The following is a 27,410-nucleotide window of genomic DNA, read 5'->3' as shown; positions in this document are numbered from 1 at the left end:
ATGTAAAATCTTCTACAGTAAAATCTCTCAGTCATAACGAGAGAAAAAAATACTGGCCCACAGTTCATTCTGCTATGTGATAAAAACAATTACTCTAGTATTATTGATATAGTTGACACATTTAAATAATATAGGAATCTCTACCTTCCCTCACAATGGCAGAAAAATCAAACCCAATGTAAAACTAGATATCACATTTAATAGATATTCAATAAACATTTGCTGAATTACAAATTGCAGTCTTTTCGTTTTTTGGAGCCTGGGCTTATTAAAGGTTCAGTAAGTTGTAGCCAAGCTACCTGGACTGGAATTTCGGTGGTGCACTGTGATGTGAACATTTTTCCTCATATGGAAATAAGGTCAGACCTTAAGCACTAACTTGGCCTCCTCTTAGTGACAGAATTAAGCATTCCATTCATTTGTATCATTATATTTTGTTTAATCTTCATAGTTCTTTCTTTCTTTTTACTGTTTTAATAGTAAAATGTAAAATCTTTAAGTCATCAGTCTTCCAACCTAAGTGGCTTTGTGGTCATACACTACAAAATGTAGTATTCTTCTGAATACCTGTTTTAATCATCAGGAAATTTCTCTAACCTGATAACAGACTTAAAACACTAGATTGTAATATGAAATAATTTTATCAATTAAATGACTTTCTATTAAGTTTATAGAAGAACTTTGCCTAAGCCTACATAAATAACTATACTCACTTTATCCTCACAATTTTAGGCCGATCATGTATTTTGCGTTACTTTTATGAATTTGCAGTCAAAGAAGCTGATTTTTAAAGTGTCTTCTTCAATGACTTTGTCAATGCCACAAATAGATTTTAGGGTCCTAGACCCTGAGGGCACCTCAGCAAGGCTTTGGGTGTGCTTGGTTTGCATAACCCAGTCAGGCTAAATCCACTAACCCTGGCATAGTGATTACTTCCGATAAACCCATCTAGTTCTGAAATACACCTTGACAAAGGTGTGACATTCTCTATCACCATGAAGTTAACATCATCTTGACAAGTTGGCTAACTAGCAGTTTCACACTGATTATGTTAGTCCCTTTCAGAGTGTGAACTTTGTAATATTGTCCTCTTTATACACCACGTAGAGTAAATGTGCATGGCTTAAGGTTGGAGACAACCAAGTACGGAAAGAGAAAAGTTAAGGTCATACAAAAGGTTGTTTTAGCTGCAACCAACTGGTAGCAGTCCTTTTCTTCTGAGAAGAGAGCTAAGATAGAAGGGAGATTGACCTTTTATCATATATCCTTTTCTACTGTTTGAGTTTTGTATCTTTCCTTTATGTTATCTAGTAAAAAGTTATTATATTATTTTTTAATTTTATTTTTACTTTATTTTACTTTACAATACTGTATTGGTTTTGCCATACATTGACATGAATCCACCATGGGTGTATACGAACTCCATTATATAGTCATCTGAAAAGTTCTCCGGACACTTTTGTAGTTCTCACCTCCTAAACTGGTTTACTACACGTGTTACAGTCATGTTAATGAGCTGGTGCCCCTGGGAGTTTCTTTATTTCAGTTGTCAGTCTGTAGTAGTTGACTTGTAATGATTCATGCACATTGCCTTTCCTTCTTTAACAAGTACAACCACCATCAATTCTCCGCTTTCAAAATTATACTCTTGCCTCTATTTTTTTTTTTTTAAAAAACCTCTCATAGCTCAATCTGACAATATTAAACTCTCCAAGAATGCTTATCTTTAACATTTTTTAATGTCACCTCTTGAGAAACCTATATGCAGGTCAGGAAGCAACAGTTAGAACTGGACATGGAACAAAATACTGGTTCCAAATAGGAAAAGGTGTGCATCAAGGCTATATATTGTCACCCTGCTTATTTAACTTATATGCAGAGTACATCATGAGAAACGCTGGACTGGAAGAAGCACAAGCTGGAATCAAGATTGCCAGGAGAAATATCAATCACCTCAGATATGCAGATGACACCACCCTTATGGCAGAAAGTGAAGGAGAACTAAAAAGCCTCTTGATGAAAGTAAAAGAGGAGAGTGGAAAAGTTGGCTTAAAGTTCAACATTCAGAAAACGAAGATCATGGCATCTGGTCCCATCACTTCATGGGAAATAGATGGGGAAACAGTGGAAACAGTGTCAGACTTTATTTTTTTGGGCTCCAAAATCACTGCAATTGGTGGCTGCAGCCATGAAATTAAAAGATGCTTACTCCTTGGAAGAAAAGTTATAACCAACCTAGATAGCATATTGAAAAGCAGAGACATTACTTTGCCAACAAAGGTCCATCTAGTCAAGGCTATGGTTTTTCCTATGGTCATGTATGGATGCAAGAGTTCGACTGTGAAGAAAGCTGAGTGCCAAAGAATTGATGCTTTTGAACTGTGGTATTGGAGAAGACTCTTGCGAGTCCTTTGGACTGCAAGGAGATCTAACCAGTCCATTCTAAAGGAGATCAGTCCTGGGTGTTCATTGGAAAGACTGATGCTAAAGCTGAAATTCCAATACTTTGGTCACCTCATGCAAAGAGTTGACTCATTGGAAAAGACTCTGACGCTGGGAAGGATGGGGGACAGGAGGAGAAGGGGATGACAGAGGATGAGATGGCTGGATGGCATCACCGACTCGATGGACATGAGTTTGGGTGAACTCCAGGAGTTGGTAATGGACAGGGGCCTGGCGTACTGCGGTTCATGGGGTCGCAAAGAGTCGGACACAACAGAACGACTGAACTGAACTGAACATCAAATAGCTACAGTTTGGAAGCCACTAAATTTGGTTAAGAATAGGAAGTGTGTTTATAGATTTCTTTATGTCTCCTATAGTATAGTAATTTGAACATGGAAAGTACTTAATAATTGTTCATCTGATAATGAACCAAATATTCTAACATCAAAACACCACGGGATTCTGAATGCACACTTTATTTTAGGTAATATTGCTGTTAATGCAGGTGAGGGCTTAACTTTTAACATGCACCTGCTGAGATCAAGTTTCCTCTGCTCCTTAGTGTGTGCAAAACAACTAATCTGTATTTTCCAGATATTTCTAACGTATTTTTTACATTATTTTAACCACTAGTCACCAAAATTAAACTCCTAGCCACAAAATCATTTTAAACGTGGCATGTCTGTGAAACAAACTCAGGAGAATCCAAAAGCATGATGTAATCCTGTGCTGATTTCAAATACTAACCACCCTGCCTGCATGCCTTCTTGTATGTGTATTGTTACTTACATATTCTTATTGTAGGTATATAATTTAATCTTTGTTTTGAGAAATATTCAGCCATACTTCTCACTTGGTGCATGTTACCCATGAGCTTCAAAATACACAGACTGGAATCCCTTGTGAATGTCCCTATATCCATGCCAGACTGTGGGAGATGACTTAGTAGTCTTTAGCAGTGTCTTTAGGTATTTTGGAAAACAAACCCATTTAGGTGGCTGGAAGTTAGAGCCTTTATGTGACTGAGTCCATGCTGTAATGTGTCACGTGACAGGAGGATTTGGACTGCACGTATACGTATAAACAAGCACCAAATATTCTTCAGACTCAAGTCTGTTGAGATTATTGTTAATAATACTAATACTGATGTGGCCTTTGTTACTAATCTGATTAATGTGAGCAGTGTTATTGTGATTATTCTTTCAAATATTCATGGCTGAGTAGACCAATAGGTGATCAGCTTTCAATGCATGAAGAATGTCCTTTGGTTAGCAGACACCAGCATTACCTCAGCCAACATGTGAAATTTCTTTGAAGAAATAACCTTACTATTTGTTAACAAGTTAATGGGATGAGTTATTATTGACTAATATTTCACAGCACTTCTATGAATTTTAAGTCAGTACCCTAGGTATAGTTTCTTGATGATCATAAATGCATCAGAGAATTTTTTTGTCCTTTGGTATACTTTGTTTTCATATCTGTAGTGCTGTTTAGCCCACAGTGACTGGCATTAAATTACCGCTGGCCAGGATACGGTCTCTGTTCTTCAGAGTTCTGGAACTTTAATAATCACAGCGTTCAAGTATCTGGTTTACTCTAGTCAAACATATAATACGTCAGTGTGTTTGTGTGCCCTAGAAGATCACTTTATTAATTTTTTTAAAGATCAATGTTTCCATTGGCTGGATTACTTGTGTCTTATCTGGCATCCATTTGCTGGTACCAAAGTAACCAAGATATCAAAAATGTTTGCTAAGTGTGAAAAGCAGAGTAAGGGGAGTTTAATACTTAGATTCTTCCTTCCAGCTCTGGTAGGTCAAGATAAACAAGCCCTTTCCAGCTCTGGTCCTCTTATCTACCATGTGCAAAGTTTCTCGTTTCTTTGTATAAGTTCTATTTGAAAATCCAGTTTTGCTTTTCAATTCTGTTTTCTATTTTCTTTATGCATACTTAAAAAAAATCACTGACACGCTTTTACTAATTCAGAGTTTAACACAAGGATAATCAAGCAAAAGGAGACTCTCATGGTTCAGCGTGGGAGTGCTTATATTTAACGTGCAGCTCCAAAAGAAATTTCAATCTTGAGTCATCTCTCTCTCAGAAGTTTAAAGGAATCCAATTGCTTAAATCATGGAATCTCTTAATAAAATTCCCTGTCCACTCTTGTCACCAATACTCTGAAATTCCTAGGTATCTCTCACTACCCTAACCTAAAAGAGTGTTCTCAGACTCTAGACTGCCCCTTTACTCCCAGCTTCTGAGCACCAGGCCATATGCTCTGAGATATATGCAGTGCCCTGAGAACAGCAGTTCTTTCTATGCCTTTCTTTTCCACTCCTAAAGCAAGAAGAAGCTTAAGTAGGCAGCCATAGAAAGCTTTGTGGAAGCAATTGGAGGGAAAGTAGCTGTGCATCCCTTATGTTGATAACTTTTATCTTGTCACATATACAAGACAATAAGAGAATCCCATTATTTGTGGGATTATGGAAACCACATTGGTTTTAGAAAATGTAATTTTTGGGGCTCCAAAATCACTGCAGATGGTGACTGCAGCCATGAAATTAAAAGACGCTTACTCCTTGGAAGAAAAGTTATGACCAACCTAGATAGCATATTCAAAAGCAGAGACATTACTTTGCCGACTATGGTCCATCTAGTCAAGGCTATGATTTTTCCAGTAGTCATGTATGGATGTGAGAGTTGGACTGTGAAGAAGGCTGAGCGCCGAAGAATTGATGCTTTGGAACTGTGGTGTTGGAGAAGACTCTTTTTTTTTTTTTTTTTAACAATCTTACTTTTATTTGCATTTTTTTTTTGCGGCATTTATTCCCGGGCCATAAGTTTTTGTTTCTTCAGTTTCTTCTGGGATATCTTTTTCTTCTGTGCAACCTCCTCTTCTGGTTTAGGAACAATCTGTTCTTTTTCAGTAAGGATCATCTCAATGTGGCAGGGAGAGCTCATGTAGGGGTTGATCCGACCGTGAGCTCTGTAAGTCCTGCGTCGCATCTTGGGGGCTTTGTTCACTTGGATGTGCTCAATGACCAGAGAATCTACATCTAAGCCCTTAAGTTCAGCATTACTCTCTGCATTTTTGAGCATGTGTAGTAAAAATTCAGCACTCTTTTTGGGCCATCGACCCTGAGTCCAGCCCCACTGTTTGGCCTGTGCACACCTGCCAACTCCACCGTTGTAGCGGCGGAACGGCACACACTGCTTCTTTAACGTGACGTCCTTCAGATACTTGGTGGCTTTTCGGATATGCATACCCTTTATGGCCTGGGCAGTTTCACGAGTGTTCTTAAAGTGTACACGAAGATTTGAACCTCTTGATTTGCATGATTTTGTGGGGTTTTCTGGGTCAAGTGAATAGCGCACCATTTTTAGGAGTCACCTCAGGCCGCTTACCGGAAAAGCGGAGAAGACTCTTGAGAGTCCCTTGGACTGCAAGGAGATCCAACCAGTCCATTCTGAAGGAGCTCAACCCTGGGATTTCTTTGGAAGGAATGATGCTAAAACTGAAACTCCAGTACTTTGGCCACCTCATGCGAAGACTTGACTCATTGGAAAAGATTCTGATTCTGGGAGGGATTGGGGGCAGGAGGAGAAGGGGACGACAGAGGATGAGATGGCTGGATGGCATCACGGACTCGATGGACGCGAGTCTGAGTGAACTCCGGGAGATGGTGATGAACAGGGAGGCCTGGTGTGCTGCAGTTCATGGGGTCACAAAGAGTCGGACACGACTGAGCGACTGAACTGAATGAATGATTATTTATATTCAAAGAGGTAGGCCTGCCTGACCTAAATAGTCTGTCATTTTCCTCAAATACCGGTCAGGGTTTCTCTTTCTGGCAGTCCTCTGACTGGCAACTTAAGCAACTCTTCATTTTGACTGTTGTACGTGCGTACGTGCCCAGCCGTGTCCAACTCTTTTGCGACCCCATGGACTGTAGCCCCCTCAGGCTCCTCTGTCCATGGGATTTTTCAGGCAGGAATACTGGCGTGGGTTGCCATTTCCTCCTCCAGGGGATCTTCCCCACCCAGGGATCAAACTTGCCTCTCTTGTGTCTCCTGCATTGCACGTGGATTCTTTACCACTTGAGCCACTGGGGAAGCCAGTTCCTCCTTTATCTTATTTTAAATCCAATAACAAGATCTATTTCTGTACTCTCCATTTTCTTACATTAATGGTCTTTTATTCCAATGTTACCACTATAATGTTACTACATTTAAGAATATTGTTATTCTGTAATATATTTGAGTTATTGGTAAGGCTATTTTCCCCTGTCATTACTTGCTATTCTCACCTGATATATGATTTCCAACACTGTATTTTTTTTTAAGTTCTGATATAACTACCCCATTAGAATATTGACTGGAATTATTAAATCTATGGGGAATATGCAAAACATGAGGTTTCAAATTCACAAAAAGATGTTTTGCAGAAAGTGGAGCTTTTTTTGAAAATCTAAAGAAATCACTAGGCTTTTAAAGTATTTTTTCCTTTTATTCCCCAAGTGACACCAGCTGTGCAGTTTTGCTGCCAGCTAGAATGTTGTTTTCAACTCCCACTGGAAGTTTTTTCTTGCACTCAGTATGAAGACTTTTTGTTCTATTGTATTTGGCAGCATGACATGTATACCAAAGCATATTTTATGACATATTGCGTGTATACAGAAATTGCATATGAATTTCTTATAGTGGTGGTGGTTTAGTCTCTTAAGTCGTGTCCAACTCTTGTCACCCCAAGTACTGTAGCCTCCCAGCCTCCTCTATCCATAGGATTTCCCAGGCAAGAACACTGGAGGGGATTGCCATTTTCTTCTCCCAGGGATCTTCCCGACTCAGGGATCAAACCCTCATCTCCTGCATTGCAGGCAGCTTCTTTACTGCTGAACCACCAGGGAAGTCCTGAATTACATATACACTGAAGTAAATGGTATTTGCATTGACTTTTATATTGGTAAAGAATCTGCCTGCAGTGCAGGAGACCCAGGTTCGATCCCTGGGTTGGGAAGATCCCCTGGAGAAGGAAATGGCAACCCACTCCAGTATCCTTGCCTGGAAAATCTCATGGACAGAGGGGCCTGGTGGACTGCAGTCCATGGGGTCGCTAAGAGTCGGGCATGACTGAGCGGCTAACACTAACACTTACCTTCTCTGGACAGTTTTACTGTAAATAAATATGATGTCTTATCACTTTGTTTACCTTCGTCCTTTTTAAAATTTTTACTTATGGTATTCTTTTAGTCTGATTTTAGCCAGTGATCTTTAAGTAATTTATATTTTACCCCTTTTGTACTGTAAGATCTCCACAGGCACTGCCATAGCGTGCAGCAGGTCGCTCACTGAGGAAGGAACGGTCTGCACACAGCTCCAGTGAAGAAAACCGAAAAGCGTGCCCTTTTGCTGGTGCTTCCAGTTCAGCACAGCGAGGTTGCTTCTGGTATTCTACCTTTCCCTGTATATAACCACTCTCTCCTACAGTGAGAAGTACAGGTTTCACTATTCAATTCTTTTCAGCATAATTGCTGACTCTTCCAGTTTATTTTCTCATTGTATCACTCGCCAATGTCACCGTCTCCTTCGCCCCCATGTCCAGGCCCCGCCCCTCCGCTACCACTGAGAGCCTCCTCATGGCATGCAAGCATGGCATCCTTGCTTACACCCCATCTCCTTGGGCGCTGGCAGCTGATGGACCCCTGCACGTCTCCTTCACCTCCTCATCTCACTGTGCAAAGAAGGGAAGGGAGGAAAATGGGAAGAACTGGGAAGAGAATGGAACAGGAAAGGAAGTGAATAGGAAGGGGAAGGAGGGGAAGAGGAAGGAAGGAGTCTAAGGTTTCAATTTGATTTTTAAGAGAATAATAGAGTGAGTTGTTAGATTTGTAAATAAACAGGACTCCTGACGACTCCAAAGGTTCTGGCGATAAGCGCAACTTCAGGACTTTCCTTGCGTAAAGTTTATGCAACTTTATTCTGTTGTTTGAGTGTGGCAAATGGGCAGCAGTGTACTTTGGGTTCTTCTTGGCTCTCCTTGAGCTTCTCCTTGAGCTCTCATTCTTGGGTTTCTCCTTGAGCTCTCATTTACCAGGCTTAATTGTTGGGTGGGTCAGGAACAATAGCTGGGCTGCTGTAGCACAGAGACTTTCTTCTCTAATCTGCTTTACAATGACCTGACCTACACTCAAGCATTTGTACTCCCTGAAACATTTTCCCTTCTTCCCTCGCTCCCTTCCTTCTTCTCTCCCATCCTTTTTTCCTTTGTTGCTTAACACAAACTGTTTTTTAATACATCAAAGTAAATAAAAGAATTTGTTACATGCAGTAAGGTGAGCAAAATGTGTGATTATTCCTAAATATTAGAATCTATGGTGGGAGGAAGACCGAAATTGGGAGATTGGGGCTGACACTGCACGCTACTACGCGTAAGACAGGTAACTAATAAGGACCTGTTGTATAGCACAAGGAACTCTGCTCAATACTCTGTAATGGCCTTATACAGGAAAAGAATCTATTAATAAAACAGTGTGAATATATGTATAACTGATTCACTTTGCTGTACAGCAGAAATTAACACAACATTGTAAATCAACTATATCCAATAACAATTTTTTGAAAACTAAATCTCAAAACTCTGTAACTTGATGTATTATTAAAGATGCAATTAATATTTGTGTGTATGTGTTTCTTTTAGTGAATTATCATTTAAGAAGGAGCTTTTTCCTTTTTTTTTAACTTTTATTTTGCATTTATTTTTTTGCGGCATTTATTCCCAGGCTGTAAGTTTTTGTTTCTTCAGTTTCTTCTGGGGTATCTTTTTCTTCTGTGCAACCTCCTCTTCTGGTTTAGGAACAATCTGTTCTTTTTCAGTAAGGATCATCTCACTGTGGCAGGGAGAGCTCTTATACGGGTTGGTGCAACCATGAGCTCTGTAAGTCCTGCGCCACATCTTGGGGGCTTTGTTCACCTGGATGTGCTCAATGACCAGAGAATCTACATCTAAGCGCTACAGTTCAGTTCAGTTCAGTCGCTCAGTCGTGTCCGACTCTTTGCGACCCCATGGACTGCTGCATGCCAGGCCTCCCAGTCCATCACCAACTTCCGGAGTTTACTCAAACTCATGTCCATCAAGTCGGTGATGCCATCTAACTATCTCATCCTCTGTTGTCCCCTTCTCCTCCTGTCCTGGTCTTTTCAAATGAGTCAGCTTTTTGCATCAGGTGGCCAAAGATTCTAAGCCCTTAAGTTCAGCACTACTCTCTGCATTTTTGAGTATGTGCAGTAAAAATTCAGCACTCTTTTTGGGCCACTGACCCTTCGTCTAGCCCTGCTGTTTGGTCTGTGCACACCTACCAACTCCACTGTTGTAACAACGGAACGGCACACATTGCTTCTTTACAATGACCTCCTTCAGGTCCTTGGTGGCTTTTCAGATATGCATACCTTTTATGGCCTGGGCACTTTCACAAGTGCTCTTACAGAGAACATGAAGATTTCAACCTCTTGATTTGCATGATTTTGTGGCGTTTTCTGGGTCAAGTGAATAGTGTACCAGTTTTAGAGGTCACCTCAGGCTGCTTACAGGAAAAGCAAGAAGTTTTTTTTTAAAAAAAAACTCTGAAGTGTACTTTAATAATACAGTGAACTCTTTGGGGTCAACTCAATTCATATTTCCTAAATATCTATATGAAAAACTAGGATAACACCCATTTTTGCTTGTTTTGTAATAGCATTTTCAGAAATTATCCATTATAAAAACAGTGGCTTGGTGGTAAAGAATCTGCCTACAATACAGGAGACCTGAGTTGATCCCTGGGTTGGAAAGATGCCTTGGAGCAGGAAATGGCAACCCACTCCAGTATTCTTGCCGGGAGAATTCCACGGATAGAAGAGCCTGGCAGGCTACAGTCCATGGGGTTACAAAGATACGACTGAGTGACTAAAGGAAAAACAACATCTGCTATATAGTAAAATTACACTTCAGACATTGCTATAAACAATATAGTTCAGTTTCTAAAGATAAAATTTCCCATTTGTTACCATATTTTATAAGGTGCAAACTTTTATTTTCAGAATATCTATGTATAAATTCTAATAAATTTGTTTTACTGTAGGTGAACAGAAAAAAAAAGGTGTCTAACTTAGTGCTGAATTTAAAGTTAAATTGAGCTTAGAATTGTGTTCAGTAAATAAATAAAAATAACATTATTAAAAGAAAACTAAGTTATAGATAGATGTACATGGTAGTTTTAAAGTGTCAAATAGTTCTATAAGGCGAAAGAAAAGTAGTTATCCACTATTCCACTGGTTCCATTCAGAATTTCCCTCCCCAGAGGCAAATACTTGCAAATCTTCTAGCTCTTTTTTCTGATATTTGCCTCCATTTATCTAAGAAACTCACATAAGCCTTTTACTAATATTTGAGTTGATATTTTCTAATGACTTGCAGCTAGGTAAGGTGACAATCAGCACCTTTATCCAGATGCACCGCCACACAGACATTTTCTCTCTTTTTATCCTCCTGCTATTTTTTTAATAATAATATTTTAGTAATTTGATATTTGTTAGGTGAGTTTCTAGTGTTAAATTTTATTTATGTGTGATACTAGGATTATACTTCTTTTCTTTTATAATTTATGTATTTAATTTAGTTGCTCAGTCATGTCCAACTCTGTGACCCCATGGACTGTAGCCTGCCACCCAGTGGACTGTATCTCACCGTGCTCCACTGTCCATGAATTCTTCAGGCAAGAATACTGGAGTAGGTAGACCTTCCCTTCTCCAGGGCATGTTCCTGGCCCAGGGATCAAACCCCAGTCTCCTGCATTGCAGGCAGATTGTGTGCTGTCTAAGCTACCAGGGAAGCCCAAATTTAAAGTTTAAAAGTGGTTTTGGTTGCTTAGTTTTTTTTGGTTTTAGGTAAGCACAGAGTCGGACACGACTGAAGCGACAGCAGCAGCAGCAGCGGCAGCAGCAGCAAGAAGTGGATCTATTTAGAGAGAAACACACTCCACAGAGGGTGGGCTGTCTCAAAAGGCAAGAGCAGCGTTGACAGAAACGCACTACACAGACAAGACAGCGGGCTGACTTAGAGGGCAAATACCACCTAGAAATGTCGTGTGGGTAGCTTTTATGGGCTGGATAATTTCACAGGCTAATGAGTGGGAAGAGTATTCCAACTATTTTGGAGAGGGGTGGATACTTCCAGGAATTGGGCCATCACCCACTTTGTGATCTTTGATGGTCAGCCTTGGAACTGTCATGGTTTCTCTGGGTGTGTCACTTAGCTTCCTGATGTGTTACAATGAGCATATACTGAGGTGAGAAGGCTGGGGGACTATAGCCCCTGGGGTCGCAAAGAATCGAACACAACTTACTAACTAAAACAGCAACACAACAGCATACTGAGTCTCAGAGTTGTTTGGTTTTTAATATATTTTTCACAGTGTTACTCCCAAATTTTGCTAGAAATAGAATTCTCGGCACCATATGTTCCAATTCCACTTCCACTGCCTTGATTAATTAACTCTTGTTTTTCTTAGTGACAGCCTTCCTGAACCTGGATCTTCCTGTTCTGATCTCCACTGGTGGTTTCTGATCTTGGACTCAACTTTAATCTGGGTTTTTGCTTTTGGTTTTTTGGTTGAGCCTTATGGCATGCAGGATCTTAGTTCTCCTGACCAGGGATCGAACCTGTGTCCCCTGCATGGAAGTAAGAATTCTTAACCACTGGACCAGGGAAATCCCTCAAACTGGGCTTTTTCATTTTTTCATTGCTTTCTTAGGGGTCCATTTTGTCTTTCTCTTTTTTTCTAAATCCCACACTTTCACATTCTTAATTTACTTCCTTGTTTGCTGAAATACACTCCTCAGTAACTTCTAGGAAAGGGTGTAGTGAACAGCCTCCAAAGTAACCATGATCCCCATTTCCTAATATTCACATCCTTTTATGGTCCTCTCTCAACAGTATATGAGAAAAGTGATGTTATCTCACTTCTGAGATTAGGTTATAAACGATTATAGCTTCTGTTTTGGGAAACTGGCCTCTTTGTCTCAAATTCATGCTTGGTGGGAGGTAAGTTGCCTTGTTTTGAGCAGTGTTATATAATGGCCCATGTGCTGAGGAACTGAGATCTCCTACTGATGTAGAAATTGATAGGAAGTCAGTGTAGGACTCTGAGACCTTAGTCATGTTTTCAACAAACATCTTGCTCCATTAACCTAAAAAAGTTATACCCTTCATCCTGAATTCTTGGACTGTGTCCTTGGTCTGATAAATTATCAGCACTCAAATCCAGGGAAGGGCAGTAATTAACTTATGTTCTGTATGCCTGAGGGAAAAGCAACTGGTGATCATTAATACGAGCCACCAGGGAAGTTCACCCTGAACTTCCAGATGTTCAAGCTGGTTTTAGAAAAGGCAGAGGAACCAGAGATCAAATTGCCAACATCCGCTGGGTCATGGAAAAAGCAAGAGTGTTCCAGAAAAACATCTATTTCTGCTTTCTTGACTATGCCAAAGCCTTTGACTGTGTGGATCACAATAAACTGTGGAAAATTCTGAAAGAGATGGGAATACCAGACCACCTGACCTGCCTCTTGAGAAACCTGTATGCAGGTCAGGAAGCAACGGTTACAACTGGACATGAAACAACAGACTGGTTCCAAATAGGAAAAGGAGTACGTCAAGGCTGTATATTGTCACCCTGCTTATTTTACTTATATGCAGAGTACATCATGAGAAACGCTGGACTGGAAGAAGCACAAGCTGGAATTAAGATTGCTGGGAGAAATATCAATAACCTCAGATATGCAGATGACACCACCTTTATGGCAGAAAGTGAAGAGGAACTAAAAAGTCTCTTGATGAAAGTGAAAGAGGAGAGTGAGAAAGTTGGCTTAAAGCTCAACATTCAGAAAACGAAGATCCTGGCATCTGGTCCCATCACTTCATGGGAAATAGATGGGGAAACAGTGGAAACAGTGGCAGACTTTATTTTTGGGGGCACCAAAATCACTGCAGATGGTGACTGCAGCCATGAAATTAAAAGACGCTTACTCCTTGGAAGGAAAGTTATGACCAACCTAGATAGCATATTAAAAAGCAGAGACATTACTTTGCCAACAAAGGTCTGTCTAGTCAAGGCTACGGTTTTTCCAGTGGTCACGTATGGATGTGAGAGCTGGACTGTGAAGAAAGCTGAGTGCCGAAGAATTGATGCTTTTGAATGGTGGTGTTGGAGAAGACTCTTGAGAGTCCCTTGAACTGCAAGGAGATCCAACCAGTCCATCCTAAAGGTGATCAGTGCTGGGTGTTCATTGGAAGGACTGATGCTAAAGCTGAAACTCCAGTATTTTGGCCACCTGATGCAAAGAGTTGACTCATTGGAAAAGACTCTGATGCTAGGAGGGATTGGGGGCAGGAGGAAAAGGGGACGACAGAGGATGAGATGGCTGGATGGCATCACCGACTGGATGGACATGAGTTTGAGTGGACTCCGGGAGTTGGTGATGGACAGGGAGGCCTGGCATGCTGAGATTCATGGGGTCGCAGAGTCGGACAGGACTAAGCAACTGAACTGAACTGAACTGAACTGATCATTAATCTTAAGCAGCATATATCTGATCCATTGTAAAATGACCAGGGGGCATGAAAAAGGGTGGCAACTTAATCTAATGATCAAGAAAAGCCATAGAATTGTTAAGCATCTTGACCTTTAAATTGATTGGTTAGAAATAGTGTCTTTTAAGGACAGGAGCCAACCAAAAAATGTACAGATTAAGGATAAAAAAACTGCAGTAAGTCCTGACTTTAGGGGACTCTTTACCTCCTCTCAATGTCTATGCAGAGAACTTTGTACTTTCCTTCTCTTTAATAAATCCTATTTGCTTGCTACCATGAGTGTTTGTGTGTTCGTGAAGTTCATTCCTCAGCTCTGCGAACAAGAACTCAGATTCCTGTTTCACTACTAGCAGCCAGTGAGCAACTGAAACCAGCCAACAGGCACATGAATGACCTTGGATGCACCTTCTTCAGCCCAAGTGCAGCCATTACTTGACTGCATCCCTGGATGATGGCTTGACTTGCAATCACATGAGGGCCTCTCAGGTATAGCCCCCAGCTGACCCACCCTGGAATTACTGACTCAAAGAAATTGGGAGAAAGTAAATGTTTGTTTTCTTAAGCTGTACAAATTTAGGGGAATTTATTGTGTTGCAATAGATAACTAATACAGGGTGAAAAGGAGATAGATCTTTGAAATATTTAAAGTCTAAAAATGTATTTGTTCTATCCTTGCACTTCTTTGGAAGTTTGGCTGATTATGTAATTCTGGGGAAGAAATGAATTTTCCTTAGAATTTTGAAGGCTTTGCAGTTGCAGTTGAACAGTTATCAGACAGACAGCTTGATTCCTGATTCTTTTCAAATGTCCTTCTCTCCCACTCCAGAATCTCTATTCTGAAATTTTACAATGACATTTCGTGGAATGGATCTCTTTTTATTTATTATATTGGGGGATATATTAATCTTTTTAATTTAGAATTTGTGAGAAGTAGTTTTATTCACTTATTTCTCTGAAGATTTTCTTTTCTCTTTTTCTCTGTTCTTTCTTTCTGAAGCTCTTATATTCTTATTCAACTCAAGGCTGTTGAATCTTCTACACTGATCCTCTAATTTTCTTAATCTTTTCTCTTCTACATTTCATCTTTTTTTTTTTTTTTCCCTCCTATGATCTGGGTGGTTTTCCTCAAGTTTCTATTCCAACTCTTCTACTGAACTTTAAAATTCTGCTATCTTTTCCCTCCTCCCGATCTTTCAAACAATGAGAACTTTATTAGGTAAATCAGAACAGGATAAACTTCCAGGAGGAATAATATATGTTGGTTACAGGCAAGATGTTGCAGTTATTCAGTTCATCTCTTTTATGAACATGTCTCAAATTTGGAAATGCCCATCCCCTGGGGTAACACCAAAGATCAAACATCCGCTATTGAAGGATGTATATAAATTCTAATTAGAAATTTTACTTAGTTTTTTTTTTTTTACAAGTCTGATTGTGTATTGTTGAACAATATACAAAGACTACCATCACATGTGGGTTTGAGTCTTGATGAAATTGCTTTTCTATTTAATAAGTAGGGATGGGATGATGAATTCAGTTCAGTTCTATAAGATTTTAGGCAGGTGGGAAAGTATCAGCTACTGTTCTATAATACATTTACTATTTTTTGTACTTTTCTTCCTTTAGAGCTAAGGTTCATTGATATCATTTTCCGTCAGCCTCAAGAATTTCATTTAACATTTCTTGTAGTATAGGTTTCCTGCTGACAAATTTTCTTGAGTTTTGTTTTATCTGAAAATATCTTTTTTTCTTTTTTCTTTTTTAATTATTTGGCTGTGCTGAGTTGCAGCACACAGATCTTCGATCTTCACTGTGACATGTGGGATCTTGAGTTGTGGCATGAACTCTTAATTGTAGTATGTGGCATCAGTTTCCTGACCAAAGATTGAACCTGGGCCTGCTGCATTGGGAGCATGGAGTCTTAGCCCCTGGACCACCAGGGAAGCGTCTGAAAATATCTCTATTTCACCATATTTCTGAAAGATATTTTCACTGCATGTAGAATTATAGGCTGAATTCTAGTTTTTTGCTTTTAACAATTTAAAGATGTCATTTTATTCTCTTCTTGCTTGCATTGTCTCTTATGAGAAATCAATGATAATTTTATTTTTCCCTTGTAAGTAATGTATTTTTTTCTCCCAGCTGTTTGTAAAATTGTTTTTCGTCTTGAGTCTTCAATAATTCAACTATGCTTTGCTGTGGTTCTCTTGGTCTTCTCATTATTGAGACTTTCCCCCCACCCCAGTTTTATTGAGGTGTAATTGACTTACAAGATTGTGTAAGTTTAATGGCTGCAATGTTATGCTTTGATACACGTATATATAGCAAAATGATTGCCACAATAAGGTTAGTTAACACTTCTATCACCCCACATAGTTATCTTTTTTCTTTTTTTTTTTTCTTTTCATTTATTCTTTCTTTCTCCCCAAGTGGTGAGAATATTTAACATACTTTCTTAGAAACTTTCAAGTTTGTAATACAGGATTGTTACCTTTAGTTACCATGCTGTGCATTAGATCCCCAGAACTTACTCATCTTATAACTGAAGTTTGTACCATTTGATCAACATCTCCCCTCTTCCCCCACCCCACAGTCCCTGGCAACCACCATTGTACAATTTTATTCCTATGTTTTGTTTTTGTTTTTGCATTTAGATGACCTTTTTTTTTTTAAATTGAAGTATAATTGCTGCACAATATTATATAAGCTGGTCCACTGCAGGTGGAAAGAAAAGAAAGTGAAAGTCACTCAGTTGTGTCTGACTCTTTGCAGCCCCATGCTCTATACAATCCATAGAATTCTCCAGGCCAGAATACTAGAGTGGGTAGCTGTTCCCTTCTCCAGGGGATCTTCGCAACCCAGGGATTGAACCCCAGTCTCCCGAACTGTAGGCAGATTCTTCACCAGCTAAGCCAACAGGAAAGCCCTGTCCCAGGCGGCTCAGTGGTAAAGAATCCACCTACAAGTCTCTTGAAGATGCAAGAGATGGGGGTTCGATCCCTGGGTTGGAAAGGTCCCCTGGAGTAGGAATGGCAACCCACTCAAGTGTTCTTGCCTGAAAAATCCCACCAGAGGGTCTGGTGGGCCACAGTACGCAGGGTTACAAAGAGTTGGGCACGACTGAGCAACTGAGCATGCACACACGCGTGCACACTATGTGAGTTACAGGTGTGCAGCATAGTGATTCGCATTTTAGAGTTCATACTCCATTCACAGTTATTATGAAACATCGGCTGTATACAAGAGTATATCCTTGTAGCCTTATTTTATACTTGATTGTTTGTATCTTTTACTCCCCTGCCCTTATCTTGCTCCTTGTCCCTTCCCTCTTTTTACTGGTATAACTGCTAGTTTGTTTTCTATAGCTGTGTTCAGTTCAGTTCAGTTACTCGGTCATGTCCAACTCTTTGTGACCCCATGGACTGCAGCACACCAGGCTTCCCTGTGCATCAACTCCTGGAGCTTGCTCAAACTCATGTCCATCGAGTCAGTGATGCCATCCAACCATCTCATCCTCTGTCGTCCCCTTCTCCTCCCACCTTTAATCTTTCCCAGCATCAGGGTCTTTTCTAATGAGTCAGCTCTTCGTATCAGGTGGCCAAAGTATTGGAGTTGCAGCTTCAGCATCAGTCCTTCCGATGAATGTTCAGGATTGATTTCCTTTAGAATTGATTGGTTTGATCTTGCAGTTCAAGGGACTCTCAAGAGTCTTCTCCAACACCACAGTTCAAAAACATCAGTGCTTCAGCACTCAGCTTTCTTTACGGTCCTACTCTAATATCCGTATATGACTACTGGAAAAACCATAGCTTTGACTACATGGGCCTGTGTCAGCAAAGTAATGTCTCTGCTTTTTAATATGCTGTCTAAGTTGGTCATAGTTTTTCTTCCAAGGAGCAAGCATCTTTTAATTTCATGGCTGCAGTCACCATCTGTGATAATTTTGGAGCCCACGAAGATCAAGTCTCTCACTGTTTCCGTTGTTTTCCCATATTTTTACTGGTAACTGCTTGTTTGTTTTATATAGCTGTGAGTCTCCTTCTTTTTTGTTACATTCACTCTTCTATAGTATTTTTTACATTCCAAGTATAGGGATATCAGGCCTCCCTGGTGGTTCAATGGCACAGAATCTGCCTGCAATTCAGGAGAAGTGGGTTCTATCCGTGGGTTGGGAAAATCTGTTGGAGGAGGACATGGCAACCTGCTCCAGTATTCTTTCCTGGAAAATCCCATCGACAGAGATGCCTGGCAGGATACAGTCCATAGGTCACAAAAAGTTGAATATGACTGAAGCAACTGAGCACACTTGCATAGATATCATACAGTATTTCTCTTTCTCTGTTTGACTCATTTCACTTAGCATAATGACCCTCCAAGTTCCACGTTTTCAGATTGCACATGTAAGTGAGATTGTACAGTATCTGTCTTTCTCTGTCTGACTCATCTCACTTAGAATAATGCCCTCTAGGCCTGTCCATACTGTTGCAAATGGCAAGATTAGCTTCTCTTTAATGGTGAAATAATATATATATAAATATTATTGAATATGAATATATGAAAAGATATATGTCTCACATTTTCTTTATTCGCGTGTCAATAGGCACTTAGGTGCTTTACCTATCTAGGCTATTCTGAATAATGCTACTGTGAACACGACAGGCACAGATCTTTGAGGTAGTGATTTCAAAGAGCTCTCATGGTCTTTTATGTTTCTACTGCTCAGAGTGTAATGAGCTTCTTGATTTATGAGTTGATAGTTTTCATTAAATTTGGAAAAAAATTTGACTGTTATTTCTTCAAATATTTTTGTCCTGCTTCAATCTCTTTTCTTCCTCTTCTGGGATTTCAACTACATTTTAGACCATTTGATTTTGTCCTACAAGTCACAGAGAAACTCATCATGGTGTTCAACTTTTCTCTTTCTGTGCTTCAATTTGCATATTACTACTGCACCCTGCCCTGTTTTGTTTGTTCGTTTGTTTTAAACATTTATTTATTTGGCAGAGTCAGGTCTTAGTTGTGGCCATGCAGGCTCCAGAGCAAAGACTCGGTAGTTGCGATGTGTAGACTTAGTTGCCCTGCAGCATGTGGGATCTTAGTTCCCTGCTGCTGCTGCTGCTGCTGCTAAGTCGCTTCAATTGTGTCTGACTCTGTGCGACCCCATAGACGGCAGCCCACCAGGCTCCCCCGTCCCTGGGATTCTCCAGGCAAGAACACTGGAGTGGGTTGCCATTTCCTTCTCCAATGCATGAAAGTGAAAAGTGAAAGTGAACTCGCTCAGTCGGGTCCGACTCTTAGCGACCCCATGGACTGCAGCCCACCAGGCTCCTCCATCCTTGGCAAGATGTGCTGGAGTGGGGTGCCATCGCCTCCTCCCTTAGTTCCCTGACCAGAGATCAAACCCCAGGCCCTTGCACTGGAAGGCAGATTCTTAACCACTGGCCCACCAGGGAAGTCCCCAGCCCCATTTTTAAGATCACTGATTTTTTTTCCTCTGCAATGTCTAATCTGCTGTGTGATAAAATTTTCTTTTCAGTTATTGTATTTTTCATTTCTAGAATTGTTTCTATTGTAAAGTTTTCAAATTTCTCGACTGAGATTTCCCCCATCTTTATACTCTTAGGTTATTTTTTTCTTTACATCTATTAATATATTTATGAAATCTTCTTTAAAATCCTTGTCTACTAATTACCTGATTTTTGCCATTTGTGAGTCTACTTTAAGTTTTCTTCCTATTTAGGATAATATTTTCATGCTTCTTTGTATGCCTAGGAATTTTTAATTTAATACTGGGCACTGTGGTTCATATATCATTGTGAATCCAGATTTTATTTTCTTACTTTTAAGAGGATTGTATTTTTTAAACTCAATTTACTTGCAAAATGAGCTTGATATTTTTGAGGCTTTTTAAAAATGCAGTTAGGACAGGTACAGACTGGCCCTTCCTTTACAGCTTAAGCAACCCTACCTCCAAGGCGTGGGCTTTCTGTGATCTCAGTCCAATGCCTAGGCTGTTGAGTGACGTTTCTCCAGTCTGGCAGTTGGGATTCTGTCCTCTTTTGGACTGTGCAACCTCCGTGGAGCTCACAGGTCTCCAGTAGCTGATCTCTACCAGGTCTTGTATTGTCTCATCTTTAGCGTTTACCCCTAGTTTTAAGGAGTCTTTCATATAGACTTGTGGTGCTCATTCTCTACTTGAATCCTTTTACTTCAGCACCGTACCCCACAAACTCCGGCCTCCGCAGACCTGAACTCTGACCTCTGCTTCCTCACAGGCAGTGAGACCTCTGTTTTCTGCTTGGCTCCCACCTCTCCGTGCTGCATACTAGAATGTGCTCCCAGGGGAAAGTTCGGTTAAACGTCCGTGGTTCACTCACTTATGTACTTCCCTATACTTAGGGATCTCTGTCCTGTATACTCTAGTTGTCTAATATCTGACAACGAATTCGTATATTTTGTCTGACTGTCGCATCATTTGTTTGTTTTAAATGTTCTCAGGGCTGGTATGCAGGTCAGGAAGCAACAGTTAGAACTGGGCATGGGACAACGGACTGGTTCCAAATAGGAAAAGGAGTATGGCAAGGCTGTATATTGTCACCCTGCTTATTTAACTTCTATGCAGAGTACATCATGAGAAACGCTGGGATGGAAGACACACAAGCTGGAATCAAGATTGACGGGAGAAATATCAATAACCTCAGGTATGCAGATGATACCACCCTTATGGCAGAAAGTGAAGAACTAAAGAGCCTCTTGATGAAAGTGAAAGAGGAGAGTGAAAAAGTTGGCTTAAAGCTCAACATTCAGAAAACGAAGATCATAGCATCTGGACCCATCACTTCATGGGAAATAGATGGGGAAACAGTAGAAACAGTCAGACTTTATTTTTGAGGGCTCCAAAATCACTGCAGATGGTGATTGCAGCCATGAAATTAAAAGACGCTTACTCCAACCTAGATAGCATATTAAAAAGCAGAGACATTACTTTGCTGACTAAGGTCCGTCTAGTCAAGGCTATGGTTTTTCCTGTGGTCATGTATGGATGTGAGAGTTGGACTGTGAAGAAGGCTGAGCTCCAGAGAGCTGATGCTTTTGAACTGTGGTGTTGGACAAGGCTCTTGAGAGTCCCTTGGACTGCAAGGAGATCCAACCAGACCATTCTGAAGGAGATCAACCCTGGGATTTCTTTGGAAGGAATGATGCTAAAGCTGAAGCTCCAGTACTTTGGCCACCTCATGAGAAGAGTTGACTCATTGGAAAAGACTCTGATGCTGGGAAGGATTGGGGGCAGGAGTAGAAGGGGACGACCAAGCATGAGATGGTTGGACGGCATCACGGACTCGATGGATGTGAGTCTGAGGGAACTCAGGGAGATGGTGATGGACAGGGAGGCCTGGCGTGCTGCGATTCATGGGGTCCCAAAGAGCTGGACACGACTGAGCGACTGAACGGAACTGAACTGAAGGGCTGGTCTGGAACCAGTTACATGGTTGTGAACAGAAGAAGATGTTGATTTTATGTTTTTAACTTCTAAGGCTAAAGATAATTCCTGACTGTTTTATTCTTCATTCTGCATGTCTTTATATATATATATATTTTTTTTTTTGAGTACTATGGTCATTTTATTTTATTTTTCTTTCTTTCTTTTTTTTTTAAGTTTTTTATTTTTTAAAATTTTAAAATCTTTAATTCTTACATGCATTCCCAAACATGAACCCCCCTCCCACCTCCCTCCCCATAACATCTCTCTGGGTCATCCCCATGCACCAGCCCCAAGCATGCTGTATCCTGCGTCAGACATAGACTGGCGATTTAATTCTTACATGATATATACATGTTAGAATGCCATTCTCCCAAATCATCCCACCCTCTCCCTCTCCCTCTGAGTCCAAAAGTCCGTTATACACATCTGTGTCTTTTTTGCTGTCTTGCATACAGGGTCGTCACTGTTTTTAACATGCTGGGTCTTTGTTGCTGTTTGCGGGTTCCCTTTAGTTATGGTGAGTGGGGAGCCTCTCCCCGCTGTGGCCCGTGGGCTTCTCATTGTGGTCGCCTCCCTTGCCCTAGTACTCGGGTCCTACAGCATGTAGCTGTGGCCTGTGCCCTCAGCAGTTGTGGCTCACAGGCTCGACAGTTGGGCCTCAGCAGTAGGGGCACAGAAGACCAGTTGCTCCATAGCATGTGGGATCCTCCCAGACCAGGGATCAAACCCCTGTCCCTTGCATTGGCAGGCAGACTCTCTACCACTGAACCACCATGGCAGTCCCACTGCAGATGTTTTGTTTAAATCTCAAGTTCTTCTTATTTCTTTTTTTCATTACCATCTTCACATTAGAGACTTTCCCTCAGATATCTGGTGATCTTGGCAATCTGCTCATATTAAATGGTAAGGCAGTGCAAGGCTGTTTGAAATTGTAGGTGCTTATGGAGAACCTAGCTAACTGTAAATTTTATTGTAAGATGGCTTGGCCGGGCCTGTTACTAGGACCTTTAAGTAATTTGTCTTGGGCTAGGGGAAGTCCTCCATTCTCCTATGAATAAGGGTCAGAGATCTCATTATTTAGCAAGTTAACTTTCACTTGATCATCTGATTTCAGTATTTGTCCCCCACTTCAAAGTCACTATGGTGACTGAATTTCCAGAGAGCAAATCTTTAGTTGCCTTCCAGGGCTGGGGAGGGGAATGTAGTAGCTTTGCTGCTGGGAGAGGTGTCGAGGGGAGGAAGGATAACTACATAGTGTTTCAATCAATTTTTTAAGATTCATCCGTGGGTCTTTAAAAAAAGTCACCAACTTTGACTTTCAAATATAGCTGGTCCCTCAACTCAGAGGGCAAAGCGTCTGCCTGCAATGCAGGAGACCTGGGTTAGATCCCTGGGTCAGGAAGATCCCCTGGAGAAGGAAATGGCAACCCACTCCAGTACTCTTGCCTGAAAAACCCCATGGACGGAGGAGCCTGGTAGACTCCAGCCCACGGGATCACAAAGAGTCGGGCACGGCTGAGAGGCTTCACCTCAGCTTTCCCAGCATTGCTAGCATCCTGCAGTCTGTCTCCATATCTTTCTTATGCTGGCTTAGGTTGCGGTTTTCTCTTGTTTGTTAGAGCAGTTACCACTCATCTATCTGCTTTCCAGCCTCTTAAACGATGTTGCTATGATCTATTTATCCTCCTTCTTTGCGGTTTTAAAAAATCTGCCTACTGTCATTTTAACGGGGTTTGTGGGGGAGAGGAAGTAAATTCTTATTTTCGATCTGTTGTGTTTAACTGTATGCCTGTGTTCAAGATTTTAAGTCTACAAACGTCACACTATTATGACTAAATATTTCTGCGGCAGCCACAACTCAATCCTTAATTTATCTGCATTATGGCAGGGTCTGTTTATTTTTTTAACCTTAACTACAGCAATAATTTTGTGAGTTTTCATCAAATATGGTATCTAGGTTTTAAGCCTGAGCTGATATTTTAAAAATAAGGAAAATATTCTTGGTACTAAAACAGGCAAAGAGGGCTTATGAATCCCCTTGAAGTCTATCCAGAGAATCCCACGTGCTAAGCATCAAGTATATACACATATACACTCTTTGGTGTCACAAAGCAGTCACTTCCAGATATGAAATTTTAATAGAGGAAATATGCATTTCTGAATTCTTTGCTTTATCTGATGTTAAATTTAAGACCTCTTTTACACAGAATATGTCACAAGAAGGTCAGTTTTGATAATGATAAATAATAATTATGATAGAAATAATACCTTACATATGTTTCTTTTGACAATTCAAAAAACTGGTGCAAATAATTTCATTGGTATGTAAACATATAGACTTATGCTCTGTGTCTTTAAAATGTTGCTAATCTCTATTTATTTAAAGTTTAAATTACCTTTGGAGATATGAAAATTAGATAAACAAGAAAGCACAAAATAGAATTAACAAATTAAAACAAAATGTTAAGATCACATTCATTTTTCAAGTTAGTAAAATTCTCATTCCTTCCTTCCCCACTCACCTTGTTTCCTCCCACAATGGTTTACTAGTAAGTCTTTTCTTTAGACTGGATTAGGCATGATAGGAGATTAAAAGCAAGAAGTTAAAAATATAGTCCAGGGCTGATGCAAGACTGAGAAAGTATATTTTATGGGTATAGTAGTTGTGTTTATGGTTTGTCTCTATTTAATTTATGTTGATGTTTCAAATTAGATAAATTCTTTTAAAAGGATAGTTTGCTTTGCCATAAGGGGTTATTAATACAGAGATAACCTGGGAAATTGTATCAGAAACACTAGGTTTGAAAATGAATACAGGGGTCAATATGATCAACATTTGGCTTAGAGTTTGTGATTTTAACTCAGTGTAACCCTGAATTGGGCTTCCCTGGTGGCTCAGACAGTAAAGAATCCTCCTGCAATGCAGGAGACCTGCGTTCAATCCCTGGGTTGGGACGATCCCCTGGAGGAGGGCGGCACCCACTCCAGTATTCTTGCCTGGGGAATCCCTACGGACAGAGAGGCCTGGTGGGCTACAGTCCATGGGTCACAAAGAGTCGGACACGATTGAGTGACTAAGCATAGCACACACAACCCTTAACTACTCACTAGCCAGGAATCCTAGGAAAATGTACCTAATTTTAACATCTGCTGGTTGTTGTTGTTGTTCAGTCACCCAGTCTTGTCTGATTGTGACCCCATGGAGTACAGCCAGGCTTCCTCATCCTTCACCATCTCCTGGAGCTTGCTCAACCACATATCCATTGAGTCGGTGATGCCACCCAGCTATCTTGTCCTTTGTCTTCCCCTTCTCCTCCTGCCTTCTGTCTTTCCCAGCATCAGGGTCTTTTCCAATGAGTCAGTTCTTAGCATCATGTGGCCAAAGTATTGGAGCTTTAGCTTCAGCATCAGTCCTTCCATATTCCAATCAATAATCAGGGTTGATTTCCTTTGTGATTGACTGGTTTGATTTCCTTGCAGTCTAAGGGACATACAAGAGTCTTCTCCAACACCACAGTTCAAAAACATCAATTCTTTGGTGCTCAGCCTTCTTTACAGTCCAACTCTCACATTCATAGATGACTACTGAAAAAACCATAACTTTGACTAGATGGGCTTTTGTAGGCAGAGTAAGTCTCTGCTTTTTAGTATGCTGTCTGGGTTTGTCATAGCTTTCCTTGCAGGGAGCAAACATCTTTTAATTTCATGGCTGCGGTCATCGTCTGCAGTGATTTTGGAGCCCAAGAACATAAAGCCCAAGAACATAAAACAGACTTTGTGTTAACGTATAGTTGTTTCCCCATCTATATGCAGTGAGGTTGTGGAACCAGATAGATCCCAAGTCTTTGTTTTTTGAAGGTTGAGTATTAAGCCAGCTTTTTCACTCTCCTCTTTCACTTTCATCAAGAGGCTCTTTAGTTCTTCTTCACTTTCAGCCATAGGGGTGGTGTCATCTGCATATCTGAGGTTACTATGTTTTTCCCAGAAATCTCGATTCTGGCTTGTGATTAATCTAGCCCAGCATTTCATATGATGTACTCTGCATGAAAGTTAAATAAAAGGATGACAATTTACAGTCTTGACACTTCCTTTCCCAATTTTGATCCAATCTGTTGTTCCATGTTCAGTTCTAACTGTTGCTTCTTGACCTGCATGCAGGTTTCTCAGGAGGCAGGTAACTGGTCTGGTATTCCCATCTCTTTAAAATTTTCCAGAGTTTGTTGTGATATACACAGTCAAAGGTTTTAGTGTAGTCAATGAAGCATAAGTAGATGTTTTTCTGGAATTTTCTTGCTTTTTCTATGATCCAGTGAATGTTGGCAATTTGATCTCTGGTTCCTTGCCTTTTCTAAATCCAGCTTGAACACCTGGAAGTTCTCGGTTCACATTCTGTTGAAGCCTATATTGGAGGATTTTGAGCATGACCTTGTCCACATGTGAAATGAATGTAATTGTGTGATAGTTTGAACATACTTTGGCATTGCCTTTCTTTGGGATTGGAATGAAAATGGACTTTTTCAGTCCTGTGGCCACTGCTGAGTTTTCCAAATTTGCTGGTATATTGAGTGCAGCACTTCCACAGCATCATCTTTCAGGATTTGAAACAGCTCAACTGGAATTCTATCACCTCCACTTGTTCATAGTGATGCTTCTTAAGGCCCACTTGACTTCACATTCCAGGATGTCTGGCTCTAGGTAAGTGATCACACCATCGTGATTATCTGGGTGTGAAGATCTTTTTTGTAGTTTTTCTGTGTATTCTTGCCACCTCTTCTTAATATCTTCTGCTTAGGTCCGTTCCATACCATTTCCATCCTTTATTGTGCCCATCTTTGCATGAAACATTTCCTTCCTGCTTCTAATTTTCTTGACGAGATCTCTAGTCTTTCCCAGTCTATTGTTTCCCTCTATTTCTTTGCTTTGTTCACTTAGGAAGAATTTCTTATCTCTTCTTGCTATTCTTTGGAACTCTGTATTCAGATGGGTATATTTTCCCTTTTCTCCATTGCCTGTTGGTTCTCTTCTCAGCTAAAAGACCTCCTCAGACAACCATTTTGCCTTTTTGTGTGTGTGTGTGTGTGTGGATGGTTTTGATCACTGCCTCCTGTACAATGTTACAAGCCTTCTTCCATAGTTCTTCAGTCGCTCTACCAGATCTAATCCTTTGAATCTATTTGTCACTTCCACTTTGTGATTGTAAGGGATTTGATTTAGGTCAGACCTGAATGGCTTGGTGGTTTTTTCTACTTTCTTCAATTTAAGTCTGAATTTTGTAATAAGGAGTTCATAATCTGACCCACAGTCAGTTCCCAGTCTTGTTTTTGCCTACTGTATAGAGATTCCCCATCTTTGGCTGCTAAGAATATAATCAATTTGACTTTAGTATTGACTATCTGGTGATGTCCACATGTAGAGTCGTCTCTTGTGTCGCTGGATGAAGATATTTCTTTGAATACTGTGTTTTCTTGGCAAAACTATGTTAGCCTTTGCCCTGCTTCATTTTGTTTCTCTTTTTTTTTTTTAATTTTTAGTTTTTTATTTTTAAAATTTTAAAATCTTTAATTCTTACATGCATTCCCAAACATGAACCCCCCTCCCACCTCCCTCCCCAGAACATCTTTCTGGGTCATCCCCATGCACCAGCCCCAAGCATGCTGCATCCTGCGTCAGACATAGACTGGCGATTCAATTCACATGATAGTATACATGTTAGAATGTCATTCTCCCAAATCATCCCACCCTCTCCCTCTCCCTCTGAGTCCAAAAGTCCGTTATACACATCTGTGTCTCTTTCCCTGTCTTGCATACAGGGTCGTCATTGCCATCTTCCTAAATTCCATATATATGTGTTAG

General features: G+C 40.5%; 1 protein-coding gene and 1 pseudogene across 1 annotated transcript; both read right to left on the bottom strand.

Moving 5' to 3' along the window:
* Positions 1-5,215: 5,215 nt before the first annotated feature.
* On the bottom strand, positions 5,216-5,856 carry LOC138445202 (large ribosomal subunit protein uL22). The gene has a single exon (XM_069598946.1). It carries the CDS (start codon positions 5,824-5,826, stop codon positions 5,272-5,274), a length of 555 nt encoding a protein of 184 aa, XP_069455047.1. The 5' UTR covers positions 5,827-5,856; the 3' UTR covers positions 5,216-5,271.
* Positions 5,857-9,208: 3,352 nt separating this feature from the next.
* LOC138445174 (large ribosomal subunit protein uL22-like) lies at positions 9,209-10,012 on the bottom strand (annotated as a pseudogene).
* Between the last annotated feature and the right edge of the window lie 17,398 nt (positions 10,013-27,410).

The sequence above is a fragment of the Ovis canadensis genome, chromosome 8 (assembly GCF_042477335.2).
Source record: "Ovis canadensis isolate MfBH-ARS-UI-01 breed Bighorn chromosome 8, ARS-UI_OviCan_v2, whole genome shotgun sequence".
Taxonomy (NCBI): Eukaryota; Metazoa; Chordata; class Mammalia; order Artiodactyla; family Bovidae; genus Ovis; species Ovis canadensis.
This window is presented reverse-complemented; position numbering and strand designations above follow the sequence as displayed.

Excerpts from the sequence above, each read along its gene's own strand:
- LOC138445202 (XM_069598946.1), bottom strand. The coding sequence starts at position 5,826 with ATGGTGCGCTATTCACTTGACCCAGAAAACCCCACAAAATCATGCAAA.